Source organism: Nomascus leucogenys, chromosome 25 (genome assembly GCF_006542625.1).
Source record: "Nomascus leucogenys isolate Asia chromosome 25, Asia_NLE_v1, whole genome shotgun sequence".
Classification (NCBI taxonomy): domain Eukaryota; kingdom Metazoa; phylum Chordata; class Mammalia; order Primates; family Hylobatidae; genus Nomascus; species Nomascus leucogenys.
This window is the reverse complement of record NC_044405.1, coordinates 22,278,776-22,304,137: the sequence shown is the minus strand read 5'-3', so window position 1 is coordinate 22,304,137 and position 25,362 is coordinate 22,278,776. Positions and strand designations below refer to the sequence as shown.

The following is a 25,362-nucleotide window of genomic DNA, read 5'->3' as shown; positions in this document are numbered from 1 at the left end:
GAGCGCCCATGAGGATGAAGTGAAAGCGCCTTGCCCTTCTATTCCCTTCCTGTTCACTCTGTCCAGGTGGGGAGTTGCTTGGTCACAATAGTCTGCACTCTTAGCCCTGTGTGGCTGTTCTCTCTGAACCCTCCTACCCACACCAGGTGGATGCTATTATTATTCCTGCATTGGTGTGTGGAAAGAGAGGCATTTGCCCTGGTCACATGGGCACTGAATGTGTGCATTTTGTTGGGGAGTTGGGGGGTCAGAGGCAGTATTTGAACCCAGGGTTTCTGAGTCCAGACCATGGCCTCTCTTGCTTCACTACACAAACGGCAACTCACACAGGCTCAATATTGGGCTGCTGGGCAGGATGACTGGCTAATGCCTTTTTCATGTGGTTGTAAAAGTTTTAATTTCCTTCCACATTCATTTATTTGACCTCTTAAAGCTGCCTCTATGCAAACCCTTTAAAAGTGAAACATTTGTTCAAGAAATGAGTCACGATCGTTAGGAAGACAATGATGAACATATTAGGAGTGGGGCTCCCCCATTTGCAGAGCAATCTCCCATCCATTGAGGTGGTTTAGACTTTTGAGGGTGTTTTGGAGGGTGGGGGCAGTGGCCCCGTGTGCTTACCTGGAAGCTTATGGTACTGATCACCCCTCTGGAGGGCCTGTCTGATAGGCAGGAAACTGCTCACAGATGTCTCCCTTCCCCCAACCAGGACCTGATTTTTACATGCCTGAAATATAAAGGACCACTCCCCTCTGCTGGATGAAGATAAATTTGCTTTTAACAGAGAAAAATTTTGTGACCGCTTCGCTCTCTAGCGGTCAACTAGGTAAAAGAGCTAACAGTTCTACCTCACTTTACAAACTGAGGTATGAACCTCAGTTTTTGAGGTAGTTTCAAAAACTTTCAGTGAGCACCTACTATGTATAGGCACAATGCTAAATACCAGGGATATGAAGGTGAATAAGAGAACACCAATATCAAATGTTTGTAGATTGCATCATACTGTAAATGTATGGGGACCACAGAATTTGAGAGATTGAGGGGAAGTCAGAGATGATCTGACTTGTATCTTTCTTTTTTTTCCTAAGTAGTTGAAAAACTGTGACCTAGAGAGATGAAATAATTTGCTTAAGATCACATGGCTGGTTAGGAAGAGGGGAAAAAAGGAGTGCTGATGAAATTAAGTGGAATATCACCTTCTAATTTTTATCACCTATTATTTTGAAATAATTTTAGGCTTACAAAAGAGAAATAGTACAGAGTTATTTGAACCTTCACCCAGCTTCCTCTAATGCTAACATCTTACACAACCATGGATTTACCGAAACTAACATTGGTGCAACATTATTATTATTATTGTTATTTATTTTTTGAGACAGAGTCTGGCTCCGTTGCCCAGGCTGGAGTGCAGTGATGCAATCTTGGATCACCGCAACCTCCGCCTCCTGGGTTCAAGTGATTCTCCTGCCTCAGCCTCCCGAGTAGCTGGGATTGCAGGTGCACACCACCACGCCCAGCTAACTTTTGTATTTTTCTGTGTGTGTGTGTGTGTGTGTGTGTGTGTGTGTGTGTGTGTGTGTTTTGACTTCCTTAAAACAGTAATGACTTACTGATAGTCAGCTATTGTACAGAAAGGGTATCACAACCTCTTTGTCTTTTGGATCATGCCTGTTTTCAGAGCTGGTTGTTTTCCCAGGTGATTTTGATGACATCCCACCTGCAGCTTTTTAGATGTGTCCAAGTTGGGGACAATCCCGGCCTGTTCGACTGACCTGGATACAAAGGCTGTCAGGGCTGGCAGTGGTGCACCTTGAACCTTCTGCCACTCTTGCGTCTTGGATCTTGAGTTTCATTTCTATGTTTGTCAGGTATAGAGCATTCTTTGCTTTTGGTTGCCTAGTTTATCCAGAGAAGGACTTTGGGGCCAAAAGGACACAAATTCAAACATCAGTTTCCCCACCTAATTGTGGGAGCTCAAGTTCTAAAATTCAACTGTTCTAAAATTCAGTTTCTTCCTTTGCAAGATGGGGACAATAATGGCCACCCTGCAGAGTTTGAGGGATTAAATGTATCCAGTAATTGGCATAGCACCTCGTGTGCAGGAGGTGCAGAATGAATGTGGAATAAGTGAATGGCTGGCAAGGAGGGATACCGGGTTAGGTGGGTCCAGTGGAAGGTCTTTTTCTTTTCTTTTTAGAGATGGGGTCTCGTTCTGTTGCCCAGGCTGGAGTGCAGTGGTATGAACACGGATCACTACATCCTGGAACTCCTGGGTTCCAGCAGTTCTCCGGCCTCAGCCTCCTAAGTAGCTGGGGCTATAGGCACGTGCTACCATGCCTGGCTAATTTTTAAATTTTTTGTAGAGATGGGGTCTCACTATGTTGCTTAGGCTCAATGGAAGGTCTTGAATGCCAGGCAAGACTGCCTGCACTTTCTGGGGTGGGGGCAGGCACTGCAGGAGTTTGAGAAGCAGGAGTGATGGGATCAGCGCTGAGCTTTAGACAGTCAACTGCAGAGTGTGCTGGATGAGGCAGAGCCATGGGAAACGGGACGGGCACTAGGAATCATCGAGCAGGCTGTCGTGCTAGTGCCTGTTCTGTTGAGGGCTGAGCTGGGCCTGGACGAGAAAGAAGGGACCGTGTGAGACTGTGCGGAGGTCCCACCCACCATCTGCTATGGAAATAAACAAGACACAGGGGCTGGGGAAGTCGGGACTCCAAGATGCATGAATTCTAGGTCCCAGTGAAAAGGTGAACAAATCATGAACAGAGATAAGAGAAATCAGGATAAAGAGATAATTTGTGGGAGGAAAAAATGCATTTGGTTTTATTCATGTTGCCTTTGAGATGCTGACAGACTATCCAGGCAGAGACAAGTGGAAGTGATGATTGTGGTGCCAGAGCCTGGGAGGGGCCGGAGCTGGCCATGAGGACTGAGCGTCACTGCCAGAGGTCACCACTGAACCACAAGGGAGAATGGGGTCACCAAGGAAGAGAACATAGAGGAGGCCAGAAGTTGGGGGCAGAGGCTCACTTACGGCTGACAGTTGAGAGGGGTTAGAGACAGAGATGGAGAACTCGGATGTGCTGGTTCGCAAGGGCTGCTATAACTAAGTACTGCAGACTGGGGCTTCAACAACAGAAATTCATTTCCCCAGTTCTGGAAGCTAGAAGTCCAAGATGAAGGTGTGGGCGGGGTTGGTTTCTCCTGAGGCCTCTCTCCTTGGCTTGGAGATGGCTGTATTCTCCCTTTGTCCTCACAGGATTGTCCCCCTGTGCATATCTGTGTCTAGTCTCCTCTCCTTATAAGGATACCAGTCATAACAGATTAGGGCCCACCCTGGTGACCTCATTTTACCTTAATGACTATTTTAAAGTCCCTGTCTCCTGATGCAGTCCCATTCTGAGGTACTGGGGGTTAGAACTTCAACATTAGAATTTGGGGGGACACAGTTCAGCCCATCAACACAGGAACAGAAGCAGAATATTGAATTTTAAAAGAACCCAGGTGAGGAGTTTCAGAAAGGCCAGGGGCTGGCCGTGGCCTGTTTGTTCTTAGACACGCCCTTGCCTCCTGCCGCCTCTCTCTCTCCTCTGGTCCACAAGGAGGTTCCTGGAGGCTCTTCTGCCGTGGGGCCTCTAGTGAGGTTCTGCCATGGGGCGTTGGGCTGGAGGTGTGGAGCGGCTACAGTATTTTTCCGCCTTCTTCCTCTGCTGATGTCTCCAGCAGCAGTTGTTTCTCTGTGGCCATGGCACTGATCTGTGGATTCCAGCTCCACCAGGGAACCCTGGATCCCGGGCGACGGTAACTTGACCTGTGCTGTGTGCCCTCAGCCCTGCAGAGGGTCGCGGCTGTCTGCTCTTTCTATTCCCTGGGTTGCCTCACTGTCCCTTCTCTGGTGTGTGTCCGTTTGTTTGTTTATTTATTTCAGACAGAGTTTCACTCCTGTTGCCCAGGCTGGAGTGCAAGGGCACGATCTTGGCTCACTGCAACCTCTGCCTCCTGGGTTCAAGCGATTCTCCTGCCTCGGCCGCCCAAGTAGCTGGGATTACAGGTGCCTGCCACCACGCTCGGCTACTTTTCTGTATTTTTAGTAGAGATAGGGTTTCACCATGTTGGCCAGCTGGTCTTGAACTCCTGACTTCAGGTGATCCACCTGCCTCGGCCTCCCTAAGTGCTGGGATTGCAGGCGTGAGCCACAGTGCCCTCCCTTGTCTGGTGTTTTGTCATGTTGTAGCCAACTCTCTGTATTAAATACCCTCTGAATATCTAGTAGTTTTTGTTGATTGGTAGAAATAGCATGGTCAGGAATGCCAGGTACTGCAGAAAGATGGAAGGGATGGAAATGGAAAATGGTCAGATCTTTGAGCAATGGGAGTACAGCCCAGAATTCCAGGGTTTGAGAAGGGGATTTCTGCCATATCGATGGGTGCATACCAATTCTCATGAAGGTCTTAATTTGAACCTACTTTGAGACTGCATACTTTTTCATGTTTATCAGGCAGCTGGGTACAGTCTGTTTTTGAAGTGCTTTTTCAGCTTTAGCTATCCTCTTTTTTTGGTTTTCTGACTTTTCCTCATTGATTTGGAGTTCTTTGTATATTCTAGATATGAATCCTTTATCAGTTATGTGTGTTACAAATACCTATTCTCATTCCAGAGCTGCTAAAAAAAAAAAAGAGTCTTTCTCTTTTGCCGAGGCTGGAGACCAGTGGTGCCATCACAGCTCACTGAAGCTTGACCTTCTGGGCTCAAGTGATCCTCCTACCTCAGCCTCCTGAGAAGCTGTCACCACAGGCATGCACCACCATGCTTGGCTAATTAAAAAAAAAATGTGGTTTTTTTTTTTTTCATAGAAATGGGGTTTCCCTATGTTGCCCAGGCTGGTCATGAACTTCTGGACTCAAGTGATCCTCCCACTTTGGCCTCCCAAACTGTTGGGATTACAGGCATGAGCCACTGTGTCTGCCCCCAAGTCCTTTTTAAATTAAATTTCCTTTTTATACATTTCAGTTGCCTGATTATATAATTTTTATCAATCTAGCAGATTCAGTATATTAATATGGCAAACCTAATAATATTCCCTTAGATGTTTCAATACTATTCATAAACTCAGTAAGATTTCAATATAGAAGTACCCATTTCAAATTAGTTATAAGAATGTACTTAAAACAGCCACATACTCTAACACACTTCAAGTATATATAAGACCAAAAATATGCATAGATTCCTTATTAATCCAGAAATATAAATCTATGGCTTTGCTTCTTTCAAGCCTTTCTATATGTAACTCAGTTTGACTGGATTAGGAGACGGATGCTGTACAGTTACTGTCCTAGTTAACCGAGGCCATTGTCCATCAGACGTTTCGCTGGGTTTCTTTCCTCAGTCTTTAAGGAGACAGTGAATCCTACTTATTGTCATTCTGTCAACAATTCTGAAATCTCAAGGAGGGTGAGGCCAGGCACGACACATGCCTGTAATCCCAATGCTTTGGGAGGCTGAGGCAGGAGGACAGCTTGAGGTCTGGGGTTCAAGAGCAGCCTGAGTGGTAGGGCAAGACCCTGTCTTTTAAAATAATAATTAAAAAATTCAATTCAAAAGAAGGAAGATGATCTCTTAGCCTCTTTCAATTGAAGTTAAAACATTACTTACCTCTGCTTGCTCATAGAAGTCTGTAGCTCCTACACAGACTGATACATTCTCAGGATAAATTTAATTTTTACAATCTTTGGAACTAATAAAATCTTGTACCATGTCCTGTTTTTAGGCTGATCCAACTCTGAAGGAGTCTGAAACCAGATGCGATGAGCTTTGGTTCTCTCCCGTGACTCTGGGCTTCGGAATCCCAGCTTTAGGGTCTTTGTATTGATCCCCTCTTGGGTCACAAACAACCTTCTAAAGGAAGAATTTGCCATCTACTAATCTTTATCAATACAATAAATGAATCAATAATACAAACATAACCAAATAACGAGACTCAGCAGTAACACATTTTATCCTACATTCTTTTAGAATATTTAATTTTATTGAGGATGACCATGGATTTTATGTCTCTTCATTTTTTTTTGAGATGGAGTCTTTTTCTGTCACCCAAGCTTGAGTGCAGTGGTGCGATCTCGGCTCGCTGCAACCTCTGCCTCCTGGGTTCAAGTGATTCTCCTGGCTCAGCCTCCCGAGTAGTTGGGACTACAGGTGTATGCCACTGCGCCTGGCTAATTTTTGTATTTTTAGTAGAGATGGGGTTTCGCCATGTTGGCCAGGCTGGTGGTGAACTCTTGATTTCAGGTGATCTGCCTGCCTCAGCCTCCCAGAGTGGTAGGATTACAGGCATGAGCCACCGCACCCAGCCGGCTCTTGAAAATTGGGTACCTTCATAATTGGGTGTATTTCAAACTGATACTCAAATCGTCCTGATTTGGCTAGTGGAAGCACTTCTAGCTTGTCTCCTGCATCCTTCTGCCTGGACCTATTTTTCTTTGAAGCTTCCCCTGCTTCCTAGCATAAGACGTTCCGGCTTATCTGGTATCTCTTGAACACCAGAATCAGTGATTTCTCCAAGGATTTCTAGTTCCTTGTACTGAGGAGAAGAGCACCCATTCAAGAATCTGAGCACTCAGGTGCATTTTGGGGTAAGGCTACTCTGAGGCCATCTCAGTGAAAGAGCTAGAAAAGATAATTATTTTCCTCTTAAAGACATGAGTTCAAATGAATATTTCCAATAGTTCAAGATGTTTTAATTTAAATTCTTTTGATGCTCTAAATATTATCTACTTTTCTCTTTATTTTGATTAACAAAATACAATTACTTTTTGCTTGATTTGACAACATGATTGTTCAAAAACAAGAACATATTAATATACGTATTAAAGTTACTGAATAGAGATCAAGATTTTCTTTTCTTTTTTTTTTTTTGAGACAGAGTCTTGCTCTGTCGCCCAGGCTGGAGTTCAGTGGTGCAATCTCGGCTCACTGCAAGCTCCGCCTCCCGGGTTCATGCCATTCTCCTGCCTCAGCCTCCTCAGTAGCTGGGATTGCAGGCGCCCGCCACCACGCCCGGCTAATTTTTTTGTGTTTTTTAGTAGAGATGGGGTTTCCCTGTGTTAGCCAGGATGGTCTTGATCTCCTGACCTTGTGATCCGCCCGTCTTGGGCTCCCAAAGTGCTGGGATTACAGGCGTGAGCCACCGCGCCTGGCCAAGATTTTCTATATGGTTCCTTGGTTCTTAGAAAGTATCCCAGGCCGGGCACGGTGGCTCACGCTTGTAATCCCAGTACTTTGGGAGGCCGAGGCGGGTAGACTGCTTGAATCCAGGAGTTCGAGACAAGCCTGGGCAACATGGCAAAATCCTGTTTCTACAAAAAAATACAAAAATTAGCCAGGCGTGGTGGCATGTGCCTGTAATCCCACAACTTTGGGAGGCTGAGGTGGGCAGATGACTTGAGCTCAGGAGTTGGAAACCAGCCTGGGCAACATGGTGAAACCTTGTCTCTACAAAAAATACAAAAATTAGCCAGGTGTGGTGGCTCATGCCTATAATCCCAACACTTTGGGAAACTGAGGAGGGAGGATTGCTTGAGCCCACGAGGTCGAGGCTGCAGTGAGTTGGGATCGCACCACTGCCCTCCAGCCTGGGTGACATACAAGACCCTGTCTCAAAAACAAACAAAACAAGCTATGCTCCTCAGCTCTGGCCATTTGACTGATGAGAATTATGAATGCTCTCCAAGTTCAAACGGGTACTGAGTTAATGTCAGTATGATAGGCTTTCCCTGGGGAAGTTCTGCCATGTATTTAATGGGGGATAGGACAGTAAACACTCTATTCTCTCTTGTCCCCAAACTACTATTCCTAGGGCATGCCTTCCTAAGGGCAAGAAACTAGAGACTTTGAGTCTGTGGAGACTTTCCCTACAGAAAGCCAGTCATGTTGATGGGTTTCAGAGGTGGTCTTCAGTGGCTAGCTGGTTCACTCTTCTTCCTTTCTGCAGTGTTCTTATAAATGACAAAGTCTTGCTTCTAAATCCCTAGTCTGGCCGGGTGCGGTGGCTCACGCCTGTAATCCCAGCACATTGGGAGGCTGAGGTGGGAGGATCACCTGAGGTTAGGAGTTTGAGACCAGCCTGGCCAACATGGTGAAACCCCATCTCTACTAAAAATACACAAATTAGCCAGATGTGGTGGCATGTGCTTGTAATCCCAGCTACTCGGGAGGCTGAGGCAGGAGAATCACTTGAACTCGGGAGGCGGAGGTTGCAGTGAGCTGAGATCGCGCCACACTCTAGCCTGGGCGAGTGAGACTTCATCTAAAAAAAAAAAAAATCCCTAGTCTGTGGTCTTATTTTCCACATCATTTTGGAAATGTCTTATTAGAGTCTAGAGTAGCCCAGACCCAGGGAATGACAGAGGAAGATGTTAGCAGTGCTTCTCTAACTTTAATGTGTTTGTGAGTCTCTTGGGATTTTGTTAAAATGCAGATGCTGATTTGGGGTTGGGTGGGGCCTAGGATTCCGCTTTTCTTTCGAGCTTCCAAGTGATGCTGCTGCTGCTGCTCTAAGGACCACGCTTTGAGCAGTGAGGGACTACAGGATGAGGATGAGGTGCATACACATTAATATCCCTTGATGTATTATTTTTGCATCCTTCCCCTATTCCTTTGTTATATGGGGATGACAAAACTCAACTCTATCCTTGACCTTTGCAAAATGAAATCATTTTAGGGCGGGATCATCAACAGAGCTTGTTATGTGACTGTTTCACTTCTCACTGTGCCCTTCATATCTTCCTCCCTCTATTCCTTCCCCAGGCGTGAATGGTATCAGTACTCTTCAATGCAAGGGTCAGCTCATGTTGAAGGTGGTCCCCATGCTTTTAACCTAGAATTGGTATACAGGATTGACCCCAAAATGTAATTTTCCCATGAGGTATTCTGAGACCATATCTTGAAACGCCTAAGGGTAACCCTGGAAAATTCCTATTGGCCAGGTGGAGTTATGGTACCTGTGGGAAGGTGTGGTCTCAAAACCCTTAGGGAATTTGGAAAAACTGGAGATGTTGGTCACCTTCAGATAGAAGAGATGACCTCTCCATACCTAGCAGGGGTGGGGAGTGGTCCTTATAGCCATAATTCAGCAAACTTCAGGAAGGCTATCTGAAAGGTTGTTCAGTGAAACATTTAGGATTTATCACTGTTGAGCACTTTTCATTTTCAAATTCCTGACTTGTCCTGTGTTGTCCTGGAGTGGCCAAGTCTCTCCTCAGCGGGAACTGCACGTCATTCTCTAGTGACACAATTTTAAGGTCTTGTTACCATGCAGGAACCCACTTTCCAGCTGCCACTGTCCTGTAGAGAAGTGTAGGATATGGCTTTAGTCCTGTTCATCACGTTCTGTTTTTCTTCTATTTCTGGTCCACAGAGATGCTTGCTTTTGAGCTAAGTTATTTCTTTTTGGATTTTCTCTCTTTTAAAAATCTATTGCTATATGCAAGGGGGAAAATATACTATGTTATCTAACCAAAAGTCTGAAGTTCTGGGAGTGGGTATTCTATGCAGCTATATTAAAGCAGATGAACAAATGGCGAAGGTACTTTAAAAATCTATCTTTATGGCTAGGCGCCATGGCTCAAACTTGTAATCCCAGCACTTTGGGAGATCCAGGCAGGAGTTTGACTGCTTGAGACCAGGAGTTTGAGACCAGCCTGGGCGACACAACGAGACCCTGTCTCTGTGAAAAATAATTTTTAAAAAATTAGCTGGGCATGGTGGCCAGGAAGATCACTTTAGCTCAGAGTTTGAAGCTGCAGAGAGCTGTGATTATGCCACTGCACTCCAGTCTGGGCAACAGAACGAGACCTTGTCTCTTAAAAAAAAAATCTATCCTAGCTGGGCGCGGTGGCTCACGCTTGTAATCCCAGCACTTTGGGAGGCAGAGGAGGGTGGATCACCTGAGGTCGGGAGTTCGAGACCACCCTGGCCAACATGGTGAAACCCTGTCTCTACTAAAAATACAAAAATTAGCCGGGCATGGTGGCGGGCACCTGTAATCCCAGCTACTTGGGAGGCTGAGGCAGGAGAATCGCTTGAACCCAGGAGGCAGAGCTTGCAGTGAGCTGAGATTGCACCACTGCACTCCAGCCTGGGGACAGAGAGAGACTCTGTCTCAAAAACAAACAAAAACTATCCTTGGATTAAGACATAGATGTGGTGTACATGATTGCTTTTGTTGCATCTTGCCACCTATTTGCAGTGAGGGCCAGAATAGGAAACCACTCGATGGAATTCTTTGCTGTGCTTCACAGCTGTTCAGAACACGTTGTTTACATAATGCCTCTTAAAGAAATGAGGTTCTATGGGAGAAGCCTCTGTGTCAGGACTAATTATGCTTCCCTTGGAGACAAGAACACCAAATCATGGTGATGTTTTCCTTTTCCCACTGGTGTTAAGATGCTTACAGTCAAACTGTTGACCCACATGTAGCAAGAACACCATACGAAGCCTTCCTGGCACAGCCTTTTTAGAGGCAGCCTTCTTGCTGCTTATCTGTCTTCAATTTCTGTTTCCTGTCCTTATTTTAAAAAACATTATTGCATCCCGTGAATGTATGTGATTGACCTTAAAATCTTTTGCATGAAGGCTTAGTGTAACTTAATAAAAACGGCCTTATTTTCCCAAGTGGACTGGGTAGCGGCAGTGTGAGCGCTCTGGGACTCCCGGTGTGGTGCTGGTTAGTAAATGTTGGCCTTGGCGGCTATGATCATAGGCAGAGCCCCCTTCTCAATCCGCCTCCCACTCCTCCAAGGAAGGGAGGCCGGACTTGGCTTAAACAGGTCGGGCAGCCACTGGAGCCTCCCCTCCCCTGCATCCACAACCTACCCATCCTACTCCTCAGCCCTGGCGCGGCCCCTCACCCTGGCCTCCACTACCTCTTGAGCCCCCTCTCCGGGTGCAGCCCCGGTGTCCCCTGACCCTGGTGCACACCCCCCGCCCCGGCGCTGCCCCTCGCCGCCGCCACAAGCCCTGGGCGCGGCCTCTGGAGCAATCCATCACACAGCCCGGCGCGGCCTCCCCGCTCCCCCGCCCCTTCCGCCGCAGCCTCCAGTTGCCCGCGTCACCCTCCGGGTCCCCGCCTCCCCCACCGACCCCACCCCCGCGCCGCCTGGCCCGGGCGGGCGGCGCGGCCCTTCCGGCCGGGGCGGGGCCGGGCCTGGGGCGCTGGGGCGGGCCAGGCGGGCTCGCCCTGCCGGCGGCGCGGCCATGCTCATCACGCTGTGCTACCTGTACCTGTGGGCGCGCTGGGGTCGCCGGCCGGCTGAGCTCGTGCGCGCCACTGTGCGGCGGCTGCGTGCCTCGCGCTGCTCCTTCACCTTCTGCGGCGCGGCGGCGCAGCCTCCCGGTGCCCGCGTGTGCCTGAGTCGCGGCGGCCGCGTCTTCTGCGTCAGCGACAGCCAGGTGGGCGGGTCGGGCGGGCTGGCGACCCGGGCCCCGCGAGCCGGAAGTGCCCCCGTCCCTGCGCCTCGTCCCCGCCGGGAGCCCGGGAGTTCAGGAGCCCCGGAGTGGCGCCCTCAGTGCGGCCTGTGCGGCCCGGGAGGGGCAGGTGCCCCGGGGCCCAGAGAGAGGCCGGAGGTGCAGGACTCGGACCACGGACCCGGTCGCCTCTTCCCGGCCCGCTGGGCGGTGCGTGGACGCGTGACTCTAGGCGCGCACCTGTGAGGACGTGAGCTGTGGATGGGCAGCCGGACGCCAGCAGCGCCCTCCTGGGGTCGCCCCCAACCTCCTCTCCCACCCTTCGAGCCGGCGTTTGGGTGACCGTGAACCAGGAAAGACAGCTGTGGCCGGCTGGGAGCGGTGGCTTATGCCTGTAATCCCTGCACTCTGGGAGGCCTAGGAGGGAGGATAGCTTTGAGCCCAGGAGATGGAGACCAGCCTGGGCAACATAGCTAGACCCCTCTCTACAAAAAAAAAAAAAAAAACAGGTCGGCGTGGTGGCACGCGCCTGTAGTCCCAGCTACTCAGGAGGGCGAGGCGGGAGGGTTACTTGATGCCGGGAGGTTCACTTGAGCCCCGGAGTTTGAAGCTACAGTGAGCTATGATTGAGCCATTGTACTCCAGTCTGGGTGACAAAGCAAGACCCTGTCTTAAGAAAAAAAAAAATCCAAACAAAAAACTCCCACCTGTGTCATCAGCTTTTTGTCAGATGTCCCCAAATTTACAAAAACTGCCCTTTCCCCTCTCCATCTTCTGTCAGTTGCATCATTCACCAACTTGGGCACCCGACTGATGGTCTTTGCGTCTTTTAAATTTCAGTTGCCAGTCAGCCTTTGTTTTTTTTGACCCAATGCTTAGGATGGTGGTTACGCGTTCAGCCCACTCTGTCACCTACCTTGTGACTTGAGCAAGTCAATCTCTGTAAAAAGTCTGCTGCCTTGCTGTGAAGGGAACAATAGATCTTTCCATTCAGCTGTTTTTGGAAATGGGCCTAGCTTCACAGTGCAGTACTGCACAAAATTTCATGGACATCGGTAGCATTGTTCTCATTAATATTTAAACATGTTTTACTTTTAATCAGTTTCTTGTCCCTTTCCTCTGTTTTCTGGACTATTGCCTCACTTTTAGCACTAAAATGACGTTTTCTGCATATTGTCACACTGTAAAGCCCCTGTGGGGAATTGGATCTTATCTCAGGTTTGAACATTGCGTGGAGGCTGTGCTTAGATATGGGATGAAATTGCGCCACTAGCAAATAAAAAATACTCTTTCTTGTTAGTACCATGTATGTATTATGACACACTGAATATGAATGACTGTTTTCTCAGGTCCCCTATAACTAGTACCACCTCCACATAACTGACACTACCCAGACAAAAGGGGAAGAAGTTCATTCATTACATACAATGTATGGCTTAGAGCGTTGGGAATTAACCTGATTGAGAAAGATGACTCAATAAAATGGGAAAAAATTGAGGGGTGAGCTTTTTGTAGTAGTTTCCAAATTGGATCAGTTTTTACATTTAGGATTTAAGTCAGAATAGAAAGTTTGGACATATAAAAACATTGAGATGGGCATGTCTGATTTTCTTGGACAGTTTTACTTTTGAACATTTTCATGGCTCCCTGGTCTTCTGCTAACTACACTAACCATAACTAGTGGTTTTCAGCCCTTGCCTACCTGTGCAGGCCAGAGTAGGAGTGGCCTGGTGCTTTCAGGGATTCTGTAACTCTGCTCTCTCACTCTGCACAGTAAGCTTTGCCTACAGATTTGGTTAGATATTGCTGCGTCATTTCCTAGTTTTCCAGACTAGATGGGACTGCCATGCTCTGCGTCCCTGTATCCTTTAAATCACAGTTCCTATTCTAGTTCGTATCTTTTTCTTATTAGGAAATGAGACTGTTTAGCATAGCAGCTTGACCTGAAATAGTAAATTTAATAATTGTTGAGTTTAAGCTGTGATGTTTAAGGTCTACAGGTGGAAAGCTTGACCATTTATTTGTGGTTGGCTACTGTTATTTTGAGATTTAAAATATGATCAGGTTGATGATTTGGTGGATATCTCAGTCTACTTGGGTCTACTTTGAGGGATACCTCAGTCTACTTGGGCTGAAATAAGGACACACCTGAATCTGATGCCAATATGTTAAGATGGATCTCATTCTGTCACCCAGGCTGGAGTGCAGTGGCGTGATCTCTGCTCACTGCAATCTCCACCTCCCAGGTTCAAGTGATTCTCCTTTGGCGTCCTGAGTAGCTGGGATTACAGGCATGAGCCACTATGCCTGGCTAATTTTTGTATTTTTAGTAGAGACAAGGTTTCACCAAAGTGTTGGCCAGGCTGGTCTCGAACTCCTGACCTCAGGTGATCTGCCCACTTCGGCCTCCCAAAGTGCTGGGATCACAGGTGTGAGCCACCAAGCCTGGCGTGTTCTCATATGTTATACACTTAAAATCAAATGCATAAATACTGAATGTGTATGTTTATAATTGAATGCCCTACAATCAATCGATAAGTTTAACCAAAGATAGTTTATACAAATTGGCCATGTCAAGCTTTTTGTCTGTTTAGTATACACATTCTATGCTTGGATAAAGTGGACATACTGTTTTTTTGAGATGGAGTTTTGCTCTTGTTGCCCAGGCTAGAGTGCAATGGCACGATCTCGGCTCTCCGCAACTTCCGCCTTCTGGGTTCAAGTGATTCTTCTGCCTCAGCCTCCTGAGTAGCTGGGATTACAGGCATGCACCACCACGCCCGGCTACTTTTGTATTTTTAGTAGACACGGGGTTTCTTCATGTTGGTCAGGCCGGTCTCCAATTCCCAACCTCAGGTGCCTCGGCCTCCCAAAGTGCTGGGATTACAGGTGTAAGCCACCGCGCCCAGCCTAAGTGGACATAGTTTTTAACCACTGTATTGATAATTATGGTTACTGACGGAGGGGCAAATTCTCCCCTAAATTTTCATTCATTATTTAGTTCAGTAGGTTTTTGTCAAACAGATTGAACTGATATGCAGCACAGTGGAGCCTGCCTAGTTACCTTTGTTCTGGGTGATGGTGAAAGCCTCCTGCATGCCCAGCTCAGATTTCATCTTTTTCTTCTCTGGCTATGTCCTGTATGTCAAAGCCTTTTCAAATCAATTCGCTGTTTTTCTTAGAGAGATTTCAGGAAAGAAAACAAGAGATAACTGGGTATTTCTGATTTGCTAACCAATCTTGATTCTAATCTTCTTTTTGAAAAACTACAATCACTCCTGACTGGAGTTTACATTCCATTAAAATATGTCTGATTGCATCTGCATATGGTAAATGCCTTTCCCTGAAATAGCTTTTCTCTCTGGATTTGACTGCTGTGTGAGCATCCAGAGACTTGCACACTTCCCAGATCTCAGGGAGAGGAGCAGGGTTGATTTCACTATAAGGAAGGCATAAAGAAAAATTGCCTTGTGCCCTGTGCTGTGATGGCTGTAGGGAATGAAGGAATAGCCCTTCAGGCTTCTGTGAGTAAGGAGCTTCTGTTGGTGGGTACGTACTTCTAGGCCTCCTCATCTTTTTTTTTTTTTTTTTTTTTTTTTTTTTTTTGAGATAGGGTTTCACTCTGTCACCCAAGGCTGGAGTGCAGTGGCATGATCTCAGCTCACTGCAACCTCGGGCTCCCAGGCTCAAGTGATCCTCCCACCTCAGCCTCCTGAGTAGCTGGGACTACAGGTGCCCACCCCCATGCCCAACTCATTTTTTTGGTATGTTTTTTGTAGAGATAAGGTTTCACCATGTTGGCCAGGCTGGTCTTGAACTCATGGGCTCAAGCGATCTGCCCACCTTAGCCTCCCAAAGTGCTAGGATTACAGGCATGAGCCACTGTGCCGGCCAGCCTCCTCATCTTTAAGTGTACTTCCCAGTTAGCTACTATGTGCTAAGCAGTGAGGAATGGTGGGGATAGGCCCCGTTTCAGAATTCATGGCTTGAAAACAGTTGTCTAGAGATATTAAAGCTGTCCTGAGTCATAGATGGGCTTTTGCAGGTGCTTAAATAGTCACAGCTAAACAAGAAACACAGTTCCTGTGGCCTACAGAGGAGCATCAGATAAGCTTATTTAGATGTTACTTGGAATTATAGGGGAGGGTATGTTTCAGAGGGGGTTGACATTTATGGCAGTTGTGGTATGGAGTGACAATCTCATTATGTTTCTTTCCCTCTATACAGTCCATTGAAGACTTGAACAAGTGGGCCCTGTTTCTTGTGTCTCCTTTTATACTTGAAGCAGAACACATAGCATTTGTGACGGAGAGCATTTGGGTACAAAGTGAGAATTTACAGAGATCATCCTCTTCAGAAACAGTGAGTACCATGTTTGCTTGTGTCCCATAAGGAAATGATGTGTCTTAGTCAAAACCAAATTTGCTTTTTTTTTTTTTTCTGAGACAGAGTCTTGCTCTGTCACCCAGGCTGGAGTGCAGTGGTGTGATCTCGGCTCACTGGGACCTCCGCCTCCTGGGTTCAAGTGATTCTCATGCCTCAGCCTCTGGAGTAGCTAGGACTACAGGCGTGCGCCACCACGCCAGGCTAATTTTTGTATTTTTAGTAGAGACGGGGTTTTGCCATGTTGGCTAGGCTGGTCTTGAACTCCTGACCTCAAGTGATCCACCTGCCTAGGCCTCCCAAAGTTCTGGGATTACAGGTGTGAGCCACTGCGCCCGGCCTCAAATTTGTCTTTTTATGAGTGCTCTTTCCTAGCCTTTGTGGCTCCCTTTCTCTTTGGATATTTTGGGCTAAATATATTAATAAAATTATTTTCACCTGTTTCTTTTTATGTTTTTAATGTGGCTGCTAGAAAAATTTATTGTTATTATTTTTCAGACAGGGTCTTACTGTGTTACCTAGGCTGGAGTACAGTGGTCATTATAACTCACTGCAGCCTCAGACTCAGGGCTCAAGGGATCCTACCTCCTCAGCCTCCCAAAATACTTGGATTAAAGATGTTAGCCACCATGCCTGGTCACTGCTAGGAAAGTTAAAACCACGTGTGTGGCTTGTATTTGTGGCTCACGTTATATTTTTATTGAGCAGCACTCACTCTCAGGTCACCTCTTCCATTCCTACAATTTCTTGCATACTAAATCAACCTGAGTGGCTGGGGTATATCACCACCTACGTCCTAAACGTCTTTCCCTGAGTATTCTGAAAATACTTCAACCTCAGCCACATGTCCAAAATGAGTTGTGTTTGTATTCTTTTGCTTAAAAGAGAGAAAATCCCAAATTAACACGCCAGCCGGCTTTTCCTCGCACCTCCTCCTCGCTTCCGTGAAGTTACGAGTTCTAACAGCACTCCCTAAATTGTCAGCTCCTCTCCTTCATCTCCACTGCTCCTCATTCCATCCTCATGTTCATTATCTTTTGTCTGAGCTGTGAAAATATCCTGTCCCATGTCCCTTCCTTGGGCATTCCTCTTGATGGCCAGAGTTATTCATTCTGGAACCACATCCAGTTGGGACACTGTTGCATAAGCTTTTGGTGGCTGTCATCCCTCCAGGTGCAGTCCATGCCCTGAGGCTCCTGGAGGTCTGACCCCAACCCACCCTTGCAGCTTCCTTCCCCTCACTTGTGGGACCTCACCTGCCATTTTTCCCTGCCATGTAGATCATCCAGTGGGGATTCTGCTGATGCTAGCCATGTTTACTGGATTCCCATTTCATGAAGATTATCTGTAAGATGCTGTATTGAGATGAGAGAAGAGGAAAAACGGGGAAGTAAACAAGAAATAATTGAATGGAATTCAGGGTGAACCAAAATAAGGGGAGGCAGGTGCTGATAGTATAGGATAGCAAGAGACTTTCTGATGGGGGCCCTGGAGCGGGCAGAGCATCAGGCAGATGGGCCTGGAGCAGTGCAGTGTGTTAAGACAGTGCGTTCTCTCCTGAAGGTTTGCAATGTTTCGTTTAGCCTGTAGACACTTACGATAATAATAAGCCATTTATTGAGCCCTTGCTAGGTATTTTATAAACGTTACCCCTAATGTCACAGGATCCTTGGGGTGTCGTTTCACCAGACAGAAACCTCTGTGGCTAGCGGTGCCTTCTGCCTGAGTATTGCTTGTGCCCACTGGGCTTATTCCACCCACTTGGCCTGGCAGGCTGCACTCAGCTCATTCTACCAGCTCAGATCGCACACCTACCAGGGGCAAGCCAGGTGCAGAGTGGCAAGGGGTGTGTGGGTGAGCAAGTGCAGGGTTTGGGGGTGGGTGGCTCCATGCAAGGCTGTGGCTGGAGCAGGTGTACTGAATGAGGCTTTTGCTGCGGGCACCCGTGTCTGGACAAGGGGAACATGGTGGCACCTGGAAGCATGGAGATGCTGGGAACTGCAGAGCCCCAAAGAGGGTGTTTACAGCCTTGGCTTGGGGAGCCCCTAGATCTTGGCTTCTTGAAGGGCCACAGTTCTTCTCTCCTTCTTCTTGCCTGCAATGTAGTGAGCACGGGGACATGTTTCAGCCCTGGTTTGTCTTACAGCTCTTTTAGTACAGCCATTCGGTGGGTCCTGAGTTATTGTCCTGCATCCAGGAAGAATGAGGTATGCGGAGAGTGAGCAGCTGGAGGGTGAGCAAGGCAGAGAGGAGCTTCACTGAGTGGCAGAACAGCTCTCAGGAGACCTGAAGTGGGCAGCTCCTTTCTGCAGCTGGTAGTCCCAGCATCTGTGTGAGTCTGGCTGGATCTGAGGTTTTCATGGGCTCAGAAAGGAGGAAGTGCGTGCTGATTGGTCCATGGGCAGCCATGGGCAGGCCAGAAAAAGCACTGTAAGTTCTCACTCTGGGCCACAGGCTTCACCTGGAACTGACAGCCAGGTCCCCAGGTTTTGGGCTGGTCTTGGCTTGAAGGTGGGGCGTCACCAGGGACCCGCCCCTTTCTACCTGTGAGCCTGTCTGCCTTCTGCTGTCAGTCATGTCGTCCAAGGTGCCCAGGCTGTTTGTGTTGAGGGGTGCCTACAGGCCTGCAACCAGCCATCCTCAGCCCCTCCTTGGCCTCCCTCCCATCCTTGTGGTCCAGAGTGGCTCCTAAAGTCTAGAGGGGCCGAGGTGGCAGGGGGCTGGTGTGTCAGCGCCATCCTGAGTGGCACTCACCTGGCCGGGTTGCGACAGTGCCCAGGCTCAGCTTCAATTTTGCTCCAGAATCAGAGCGGGCACAGGGAGCAGGAAGAGGCCAGGCAGCAGGATCAAGCCTGTGGGGAAGCGGGGGCTTCTGGGGCCCCTGAGAGCGCAGGGATGCCCAGGTCCACAGCTGTGGCTGGGAGGCTGCAGCTGTGCCTGGGAGCACTGGGCTCCTGCCCCGCCAACTCAGAAGCGGGAAGGGCTCCTGCCTGCTCCCAGCTCCCCCTAGTTCCACAGAGCGCGTATCCCTGGCCGCGCCTACCCTGCTCCAGACTGGCTGCCGCTGTCATCACTAATACTTAACGGCTCTACAAAGTATTATTATTATTATTATTATTGCCATTTTGAAGATAAGAAAACTTAGGTTATAAGATTAAATGACATTCCTAAAGTGATAGGAATATCATTGCTAAGTGATAGACAAGGTTTTCTTTCTTTCTTTTTTTTTTTTTTTTTTTTTTTTTGGGAGACGGAGTCTCGCTGTGTCGTCCAGGCTGGAGTGCAGTGGTGCGATCTCAGCTCACTTCAACCTCCAGCTCCCGGGTTCAAGCAATTCTCCTGCCTCACCCTCCCAAGTAGCTGGGACTACAGGCGCACGCTGCCACGCCCAGCTAATTGTATTGTAGCAGAGACCGGGTTTCACCGTGTTGCCCAGGCTGGTCTGGAACTCCTGAGCTCAGGCAATCTGCCTGCCTCGGCCTCCCAAAGTGCTAGGATTACAGGCGTGAGCCACTGTCCCTGGCCTAGACAAGGTTTTAACCAGCTGCTAAGTGAGAGATAAGATTTTAACCAATGCCTCTATCCTTTCTAGTAACTAGAGGAACGAATTAATGGTTTTAAAGAGATCTAGATCATTGAGATTCCAAAATAAATAAAACTTTTATTAACCTAGGTCCAATCAAACAGTACTTGTGTCTCATGTTTGGTAGAAGGAGACCAGCTGTTGATGTGACGGTTTTTGGTGAACTCAGGGCTAATTTTCTTTCTTTTTTTTTTTTTTTGAGACAGTCTCTCGCTCTGTTGCCCAGGCTGGAGTGCAGTGGCGTGATCTCTGCTCACTGCAAGCTCCGCCTCCCGGGTTCACGCCATTCTCCTGCCTCAGCCACCCGAGCAGCTGGGACTACAGGCACACGCTGCCACGTCCGGCTAATTTTTTTTTTTTTCGTATTTTTAGTAGAGACAGCGTTTCACCGTGTTAGCCAGGATGGTTTCAATCTCCTGACCTTGGGATCCACCTGCCTCGGCCTCCCAAAGTGTTGGGATTACAGGCGTGAGCCACTGCGCCCGGCCTCTTTTTTTTTTTTTTTTTTTTTTTTTTCTTGAGACAGAGTCTTGCTCAGTTGCCCATGCCAAAGTGCAGTGGCACGATCTCAGCTCACTGCAAGCTCCACCCCCCGGGTTCACACCATTCTCCTTCCTCAGCCTCCCGAGTAGCTGGGACTACAGGCGCCCGCCACCACGCCCAGCTAATTTTTTGTATTTTTAGTGGAGACGGGGTTTCACCGTGTTAGTCAGGATGATTTCCTGACCTCATGGACCTCGTGATCCGCCCGCCTCTGCCTCCCAAAATGCTGGGATTACAGGCATGAGCCACTGCGCCCGGCCAATTCAGGGCTAATTTTCATATGCAGAAAAGATGATGCATAAACTTCATTTTTATTTTAAAAATGATTTTCGATTTATTGAAAATATAAATTAAATAATCAAGTAGGTCAAATCACATGAAATTGCTAATACCTGGCTTTTCTTTTTGAACTACAAAGAGGCCTTGTCATATGGTAACTGTATTAGACGGTTTTTGCATTGGTATAAAGAAATACCTGGAGCTGGATAATTTATAAAGAAGAGGTTCTGCGAGCCATGCAGGAAGGGTGGTGCCAGCATGTGCTTCTGGTGAGGGCCTTGAGGAACAGTCACGGCAGAAAGCGACAGAGGTGCAGGTGTGTCACATGGCAAGAATGGGAATGAGAGTGAGACTGAGCTGGGGGAGGTGCCACACACTTTTAAACAGCCAGGTCTTGTGAGAACTCACTATGGGGAGGACAGCACCACACTATTGATGAGGGATCTGCTCCCATGACCCAAACACCTCCCACAGGCCCCACCTCAACCATTGCGGGTTACATTTCAACATGAGATTTGGAGGGGACAAACTTCCAGATTCTGATGTAACCAATTCCTTGGGCTTTTTTTTTTTTTGAGACGGAGTCTGGCTCTGTTGTCCAGGCTGGACTGCAGCGGTGCAATCTTGGCTCACTGCAACCTCTGCCTCCTGGGTTCAAGCGATTCTTCTGCCTCAGCCTCCCAAGTAGCTGGAATTACAGGCACCTGCCACCATACCTGGCTAATTTTTTGTATTTTTAGTAGAGACGGGTTTTTACCATGTTGGCCAGGGTGGTCTTGAACTCCTGACCTCAGGTGATCTGCTCACTTCGGCCTCCCAAAGTGCTGGGATTACAAGTGTGAGCCACCACACCCGGCCTACAAACTCAAATATCTTAAAATATTTCATTTCATTTTAGGACTCTAGGTGCACAGAATTGGGTTAACCATACTCCTTGTTCCAAATGTACTCTCATCGTTGGTTTATGCATGGCTCTCATTCACCTGTGGATTTGAAATAATACAATAAATACCCATGAACTCACCGCTAGAACTACACGTGCCTCCCCACCCCCGAGTCCATTTACTTGCCCCTGCTCCTTCCTCATGGGTCCCCCCACCTCTCCTCCCAGTTTCTTTTTAGATTTTTAAGTTGTCTGGATTAACAGACACCACGTTTTTGAACACTTACATAATTCGTATACATTAATGTGTTGCTTCATGACAGATACACATTGTGAGAAATGCGTCCTTAGGTGATTTCATCATGCAAGCATCATAGAGTGTACTTACATAAATCTAGATGCTGTAGCCTACTTCACAGCTGGGATTTATGGGGTAGCCTATTGCTCCTAGGCTATAAACCTGTACAGCATGTTACTGCACTGGATACTGTAGGCAGCTGTAACACAGTGGTAAGTATTTGTGTATCTAAACATAGAAAAGGCACAGTAAAGATACAGTATAAAAGATAAAAAACAGTACACCTGTCTAGGGCACTTGCTATGAATGGAGCTTACAGGACTGAAAGTGGCTCAGGGCGAGTCAGTGAATGAGTGGTGTGTGAATGTGAAAGCGTAGGACACAACAGTCACTACTTTAGACTTTATAAACACTGTACACTTAGGCTACACTGAATTTATAACATCCTTCTTCTTCGATAATAAATTAATCTTAGCTTACTATCACGTTTTTACTTTATAAACTTGATTGTTTAAAATTTTTGATTCTTTTGTAATAACACAGCTTAAAACACAAACACATTGTACAGCTGTAAAAAATATTTTCTTTCTATCCTTATTCTAAAAGCTTTTTTCTAAGATTTTATATATATTTTTTAAAAATTTTGTTTTTAAAATTTTATTCTTATTTTCATTTATTTATCTCTGTAAATTTGTGAACATACAAATTGCTGTGTTTCCTAGACTGATCTCCAACTCCTGGCTTCGGGCAGTCCTCTCACCTCAGCCCTCACCAAGCACTGGAATTATAGTTGTGAGCCACCATGTCCAGCCTGTTTCTTACTTTTTAAACTTTTTTTGTTAAAAACTAACGTAGAAACACACACATTAGCCAGGCTGCCCAGGGTCAGGATCATCAGTATCACTGACTTTCACTGCACATGTGTCCTCCTGGAAGGTCTTCATGGGCAGTAACATGCATGGAGCAGTGAACTCCTGTGATAACAATGCCTTCCCCCAGAGTGGCTCCTGAAGGACCTGCCTCAGGCTGTTACAGTTAACTGTTTTGTTGTTTTTTTTTTGAGACAGAATCTCACTCTGCTGCCCAGGCTAGAGTTCAATGGCGCGATCTTGGCTCATTGCAACCTCCGGCCCCAGGTTCCAGCAATTCTCCTGCCTCAGCCTCCCAAGTAGCTGGGATTACAGGTGCCTGCTACCATACCTGGCTAATTTTTGTATTTTTAGCAGAGATGAGGTTTCACATGGTGGCCAGACTGGTCTCGAACCCTTGACCTCAAGTGATCCCCCCTCCTCGGCCTCCCAAAGTGCTGGAATTATAGGCATGAGCCACCACACCCAGCTGTTTTTTGTTTTGTTTTTGTTTTTGTTTTGTTTTTTTAATAAGTAGAAGGAGTACACTCTAAAATCATAGCAAACATAGAAAATACATAAACCAGTAACAGTTGTTTATTATCAGGTACTGTGTACTGTATGTAATTGTCTGTGCCATACTTTTTTTTTTTTTTTTTGAGACTGAGTCTTGGTCTGTCGCCCAGGCTGGAGTGCAGTGGTGCATCTCGGCTCCACCTCCCCTATTCACGCCATTCTCCTGCCTCAGCCTCCCAAGTAGCTGGGACTACAGGCGCCCGCCACCATGCCCGGTTAATTTTTTGTATTTTTTTAGTAGAGACAGGGTTTCACCGTGTTAGCCAGGATGGTCTCGATCTCCTGATCTTGTGATCTGCCTGCCTCAGCTTCCCAAAGTGCTGAGATTATGGGTGTGAGCCACTGCACCTGGCCTATACTTTTTATTTTATTTTATTTTATTTTATTTTTGAGATGGAATCTTGCTCTGTTGCCAGGCTGGAGTGCAGTGGTGTGATCTCAGCTCACTGCAACCTCTGCCTCCCGGGTTCAAGCGATTCTTCTGCCTCAGCCTCCCTAGTAGCTGGGAATACAGGCGCGTGCCACCATGCCCGGCTAATTTTTGTATTTTTAGTAGAGACAGGGTTTCACCGTGTTGGCTAGAATGGTCTCGATCTCTTGATCTCAGGTGATCCATCCGCCTAGGCCTCCCAAAGTGCTGGATTAGAAGCATGAGCCACTGCGTCTGGCCTTGTCTGTGCTATACTTTTATATGACTGACAGCCCAGTAGGTCTGTGTACACCGGCATCACCAGAAATACGTGAGTACTGTGCTGTACTACAATGTCATTAGACCATGGGAATTTTTTACCTCCATTGTAATCTTATGAGGGACAGCCATCATATATGTGGTCCATTGTTGGGCGAGACATTATGTGGTACATGACTGTATTAAATTTACAAATATGGTAAGCTTGAAGTTTTCTTATATATTCTGATATTATATATAAATTTAGTAAGATTTCAACTTAAAGCCAAGATCAGACTTTCCAAAATATTGCATTTACATAAAATATCAAATATGTTCAGGTTCCTTTTTAACATAAAATATGACTACTGTGCTTTTATTTTCCTAAATTGTTAATTATATGTCTTTCTGGGGCTAAAAGATGTACAGCGTCTTAAGGAACATAGTTACTATATTATGCAGGATACAGGCTAAGTTGTATAACAGTGGGACCCAGAGCTACAGGGGCTCAAACAAGCTAGAAGTTAAATTTCTCTCTCTGGGCAGTGGTTTTGCTTTGGAAGTCCATCCAGGGACCCATTTTTTTCCTCATCTTCTTCCTTGGTTCCTTCTCCCATCTTCTCTCCTCTATCCTAGGTAGTGGTTCTCTCTTGCTAGAGTCTGGCTCCCCTGCTACTCCACCACTGTCAGCTTCATCCACATTCTAGCCTTCAGAGTGGGGGAAGAGAGAAGGTTGGAAGACAACCAGTCTCCTCTTTAAAACTGTGATCCATCTTGGCATGGTGGCTCCCGCCTGTGGTCCCAGCTACTTGAGAGGCTGGGGTGGGAGGATCACTTTAGACCGGAAGTTTGAGGTTGCAGTGAGCTTTGATTGCCATTGTATTAGAGTGAGACCTCATCTCTAAAAAATTGGTAAATTAAAAAAATACAGTTTTGATTCAGAAATTTCACGTGGTGACTTCTGCTCCCATTCCGTCGTACAGAAGTTAGTCACATAGCCCCCTTGGTCACTTAGGTGCAGGGTAGTCTGTGAAATGCATTCCCTAGCTGGACAGTCATGGATTCAGCAGAAACTGGGAGTTCTGTTCCTGTAAGGGAGAAAGAAAGGCTAGATTTTGGGAGATAATTAGCATCTCTGCCACAGCTATCATTTCAGTTAACTGACTTTCCAAGGAAGGTTTAATTAAGACCTTCTTGCTGAATGGTGGTTACTTAATTTTTTTTTTTTTTTTTCTTTGAGACAGAGTCTTGCTCTGTCACCAGACTGGAGTGCAGTGGCGTGATCTCGGCTCACTGCAACCTCCGACTTCCTGGTTCAAGCAATTCTTCTGCCTCAGCCTCCCGAGTAGTTGGAATTGCAGGCCCACGCCATCACAACCAGCTAATTTTTTATTTTTAGTAGAGATGGAGTTTCACCATGTTGGCCAGGATGGTCTCCATCTCCTGACCTCATGATCTGCCCGCCTTGGCCTCCCAAAGTGCTGGGATTGCGGGCATGAGCCACTGTGCTTGGCCGTGGTTACTTAATTCTTAATTTTCTGGGGTAGAATGCCTTCCCATCAAGGAGGATTGCCACAGTCCAGTTAACTAATTTCACTTGTGATCAGAGACATCAGTGGGTCTTGCAACCAGGAGCTAGAGACGTCCAGAGCCATTCATGTTGACCACTCTGGCTGTTACCCTGAGCTCCATTTTATAAATTAGGATTCAGAACCTAAAAAGAGATTGATCTCGTAGCTCACTGTCTTCTAGCCAAGTTGACAGTTCCCATTTGGGTTGACTGCTTGATGGGATTTTGCATTTTGGGGGGTTCTTAAGAGTCTCTGTGTGTATGTTTCA

The 25,362-nt window shown here is 46.9% G+C and overlaps 1 protein-coding gene across 4 annotated transcripts in view; it reads left to right on the top strand.

The window, feature by feature from the left end:
* The window catches only part of HLCS (holocarboxylase synthetase), a 241,156-nt gene that overhangs the window by 13,609 nt on the left and 202,185 nt on the right, over positions 1-25,362 (top strand). For 2 of the 4 annotated variants that reach the window (XM_030806310.1, XM_030806311.1), the window contains exons 1-2: positions 11,212-11,448; positions 15,691-15,825. In XM_030806310.1, the coding sequence (XP_030662170.1) occupies positions 11,254-11,448; positions 15,691-15,825 (330 nt within the window). In that variant the 5' untranslated portion in view covers positions 11,212-11,253. Of the gene's footprint in view, positions 1-11,211; positions 11,449-15,690; positions 15,826-25,362 lie in introns of those variants that run through there. The other 2 variants (XM_030806312.1, XM_012501910.2) reach the window with 1 other exon arrangement.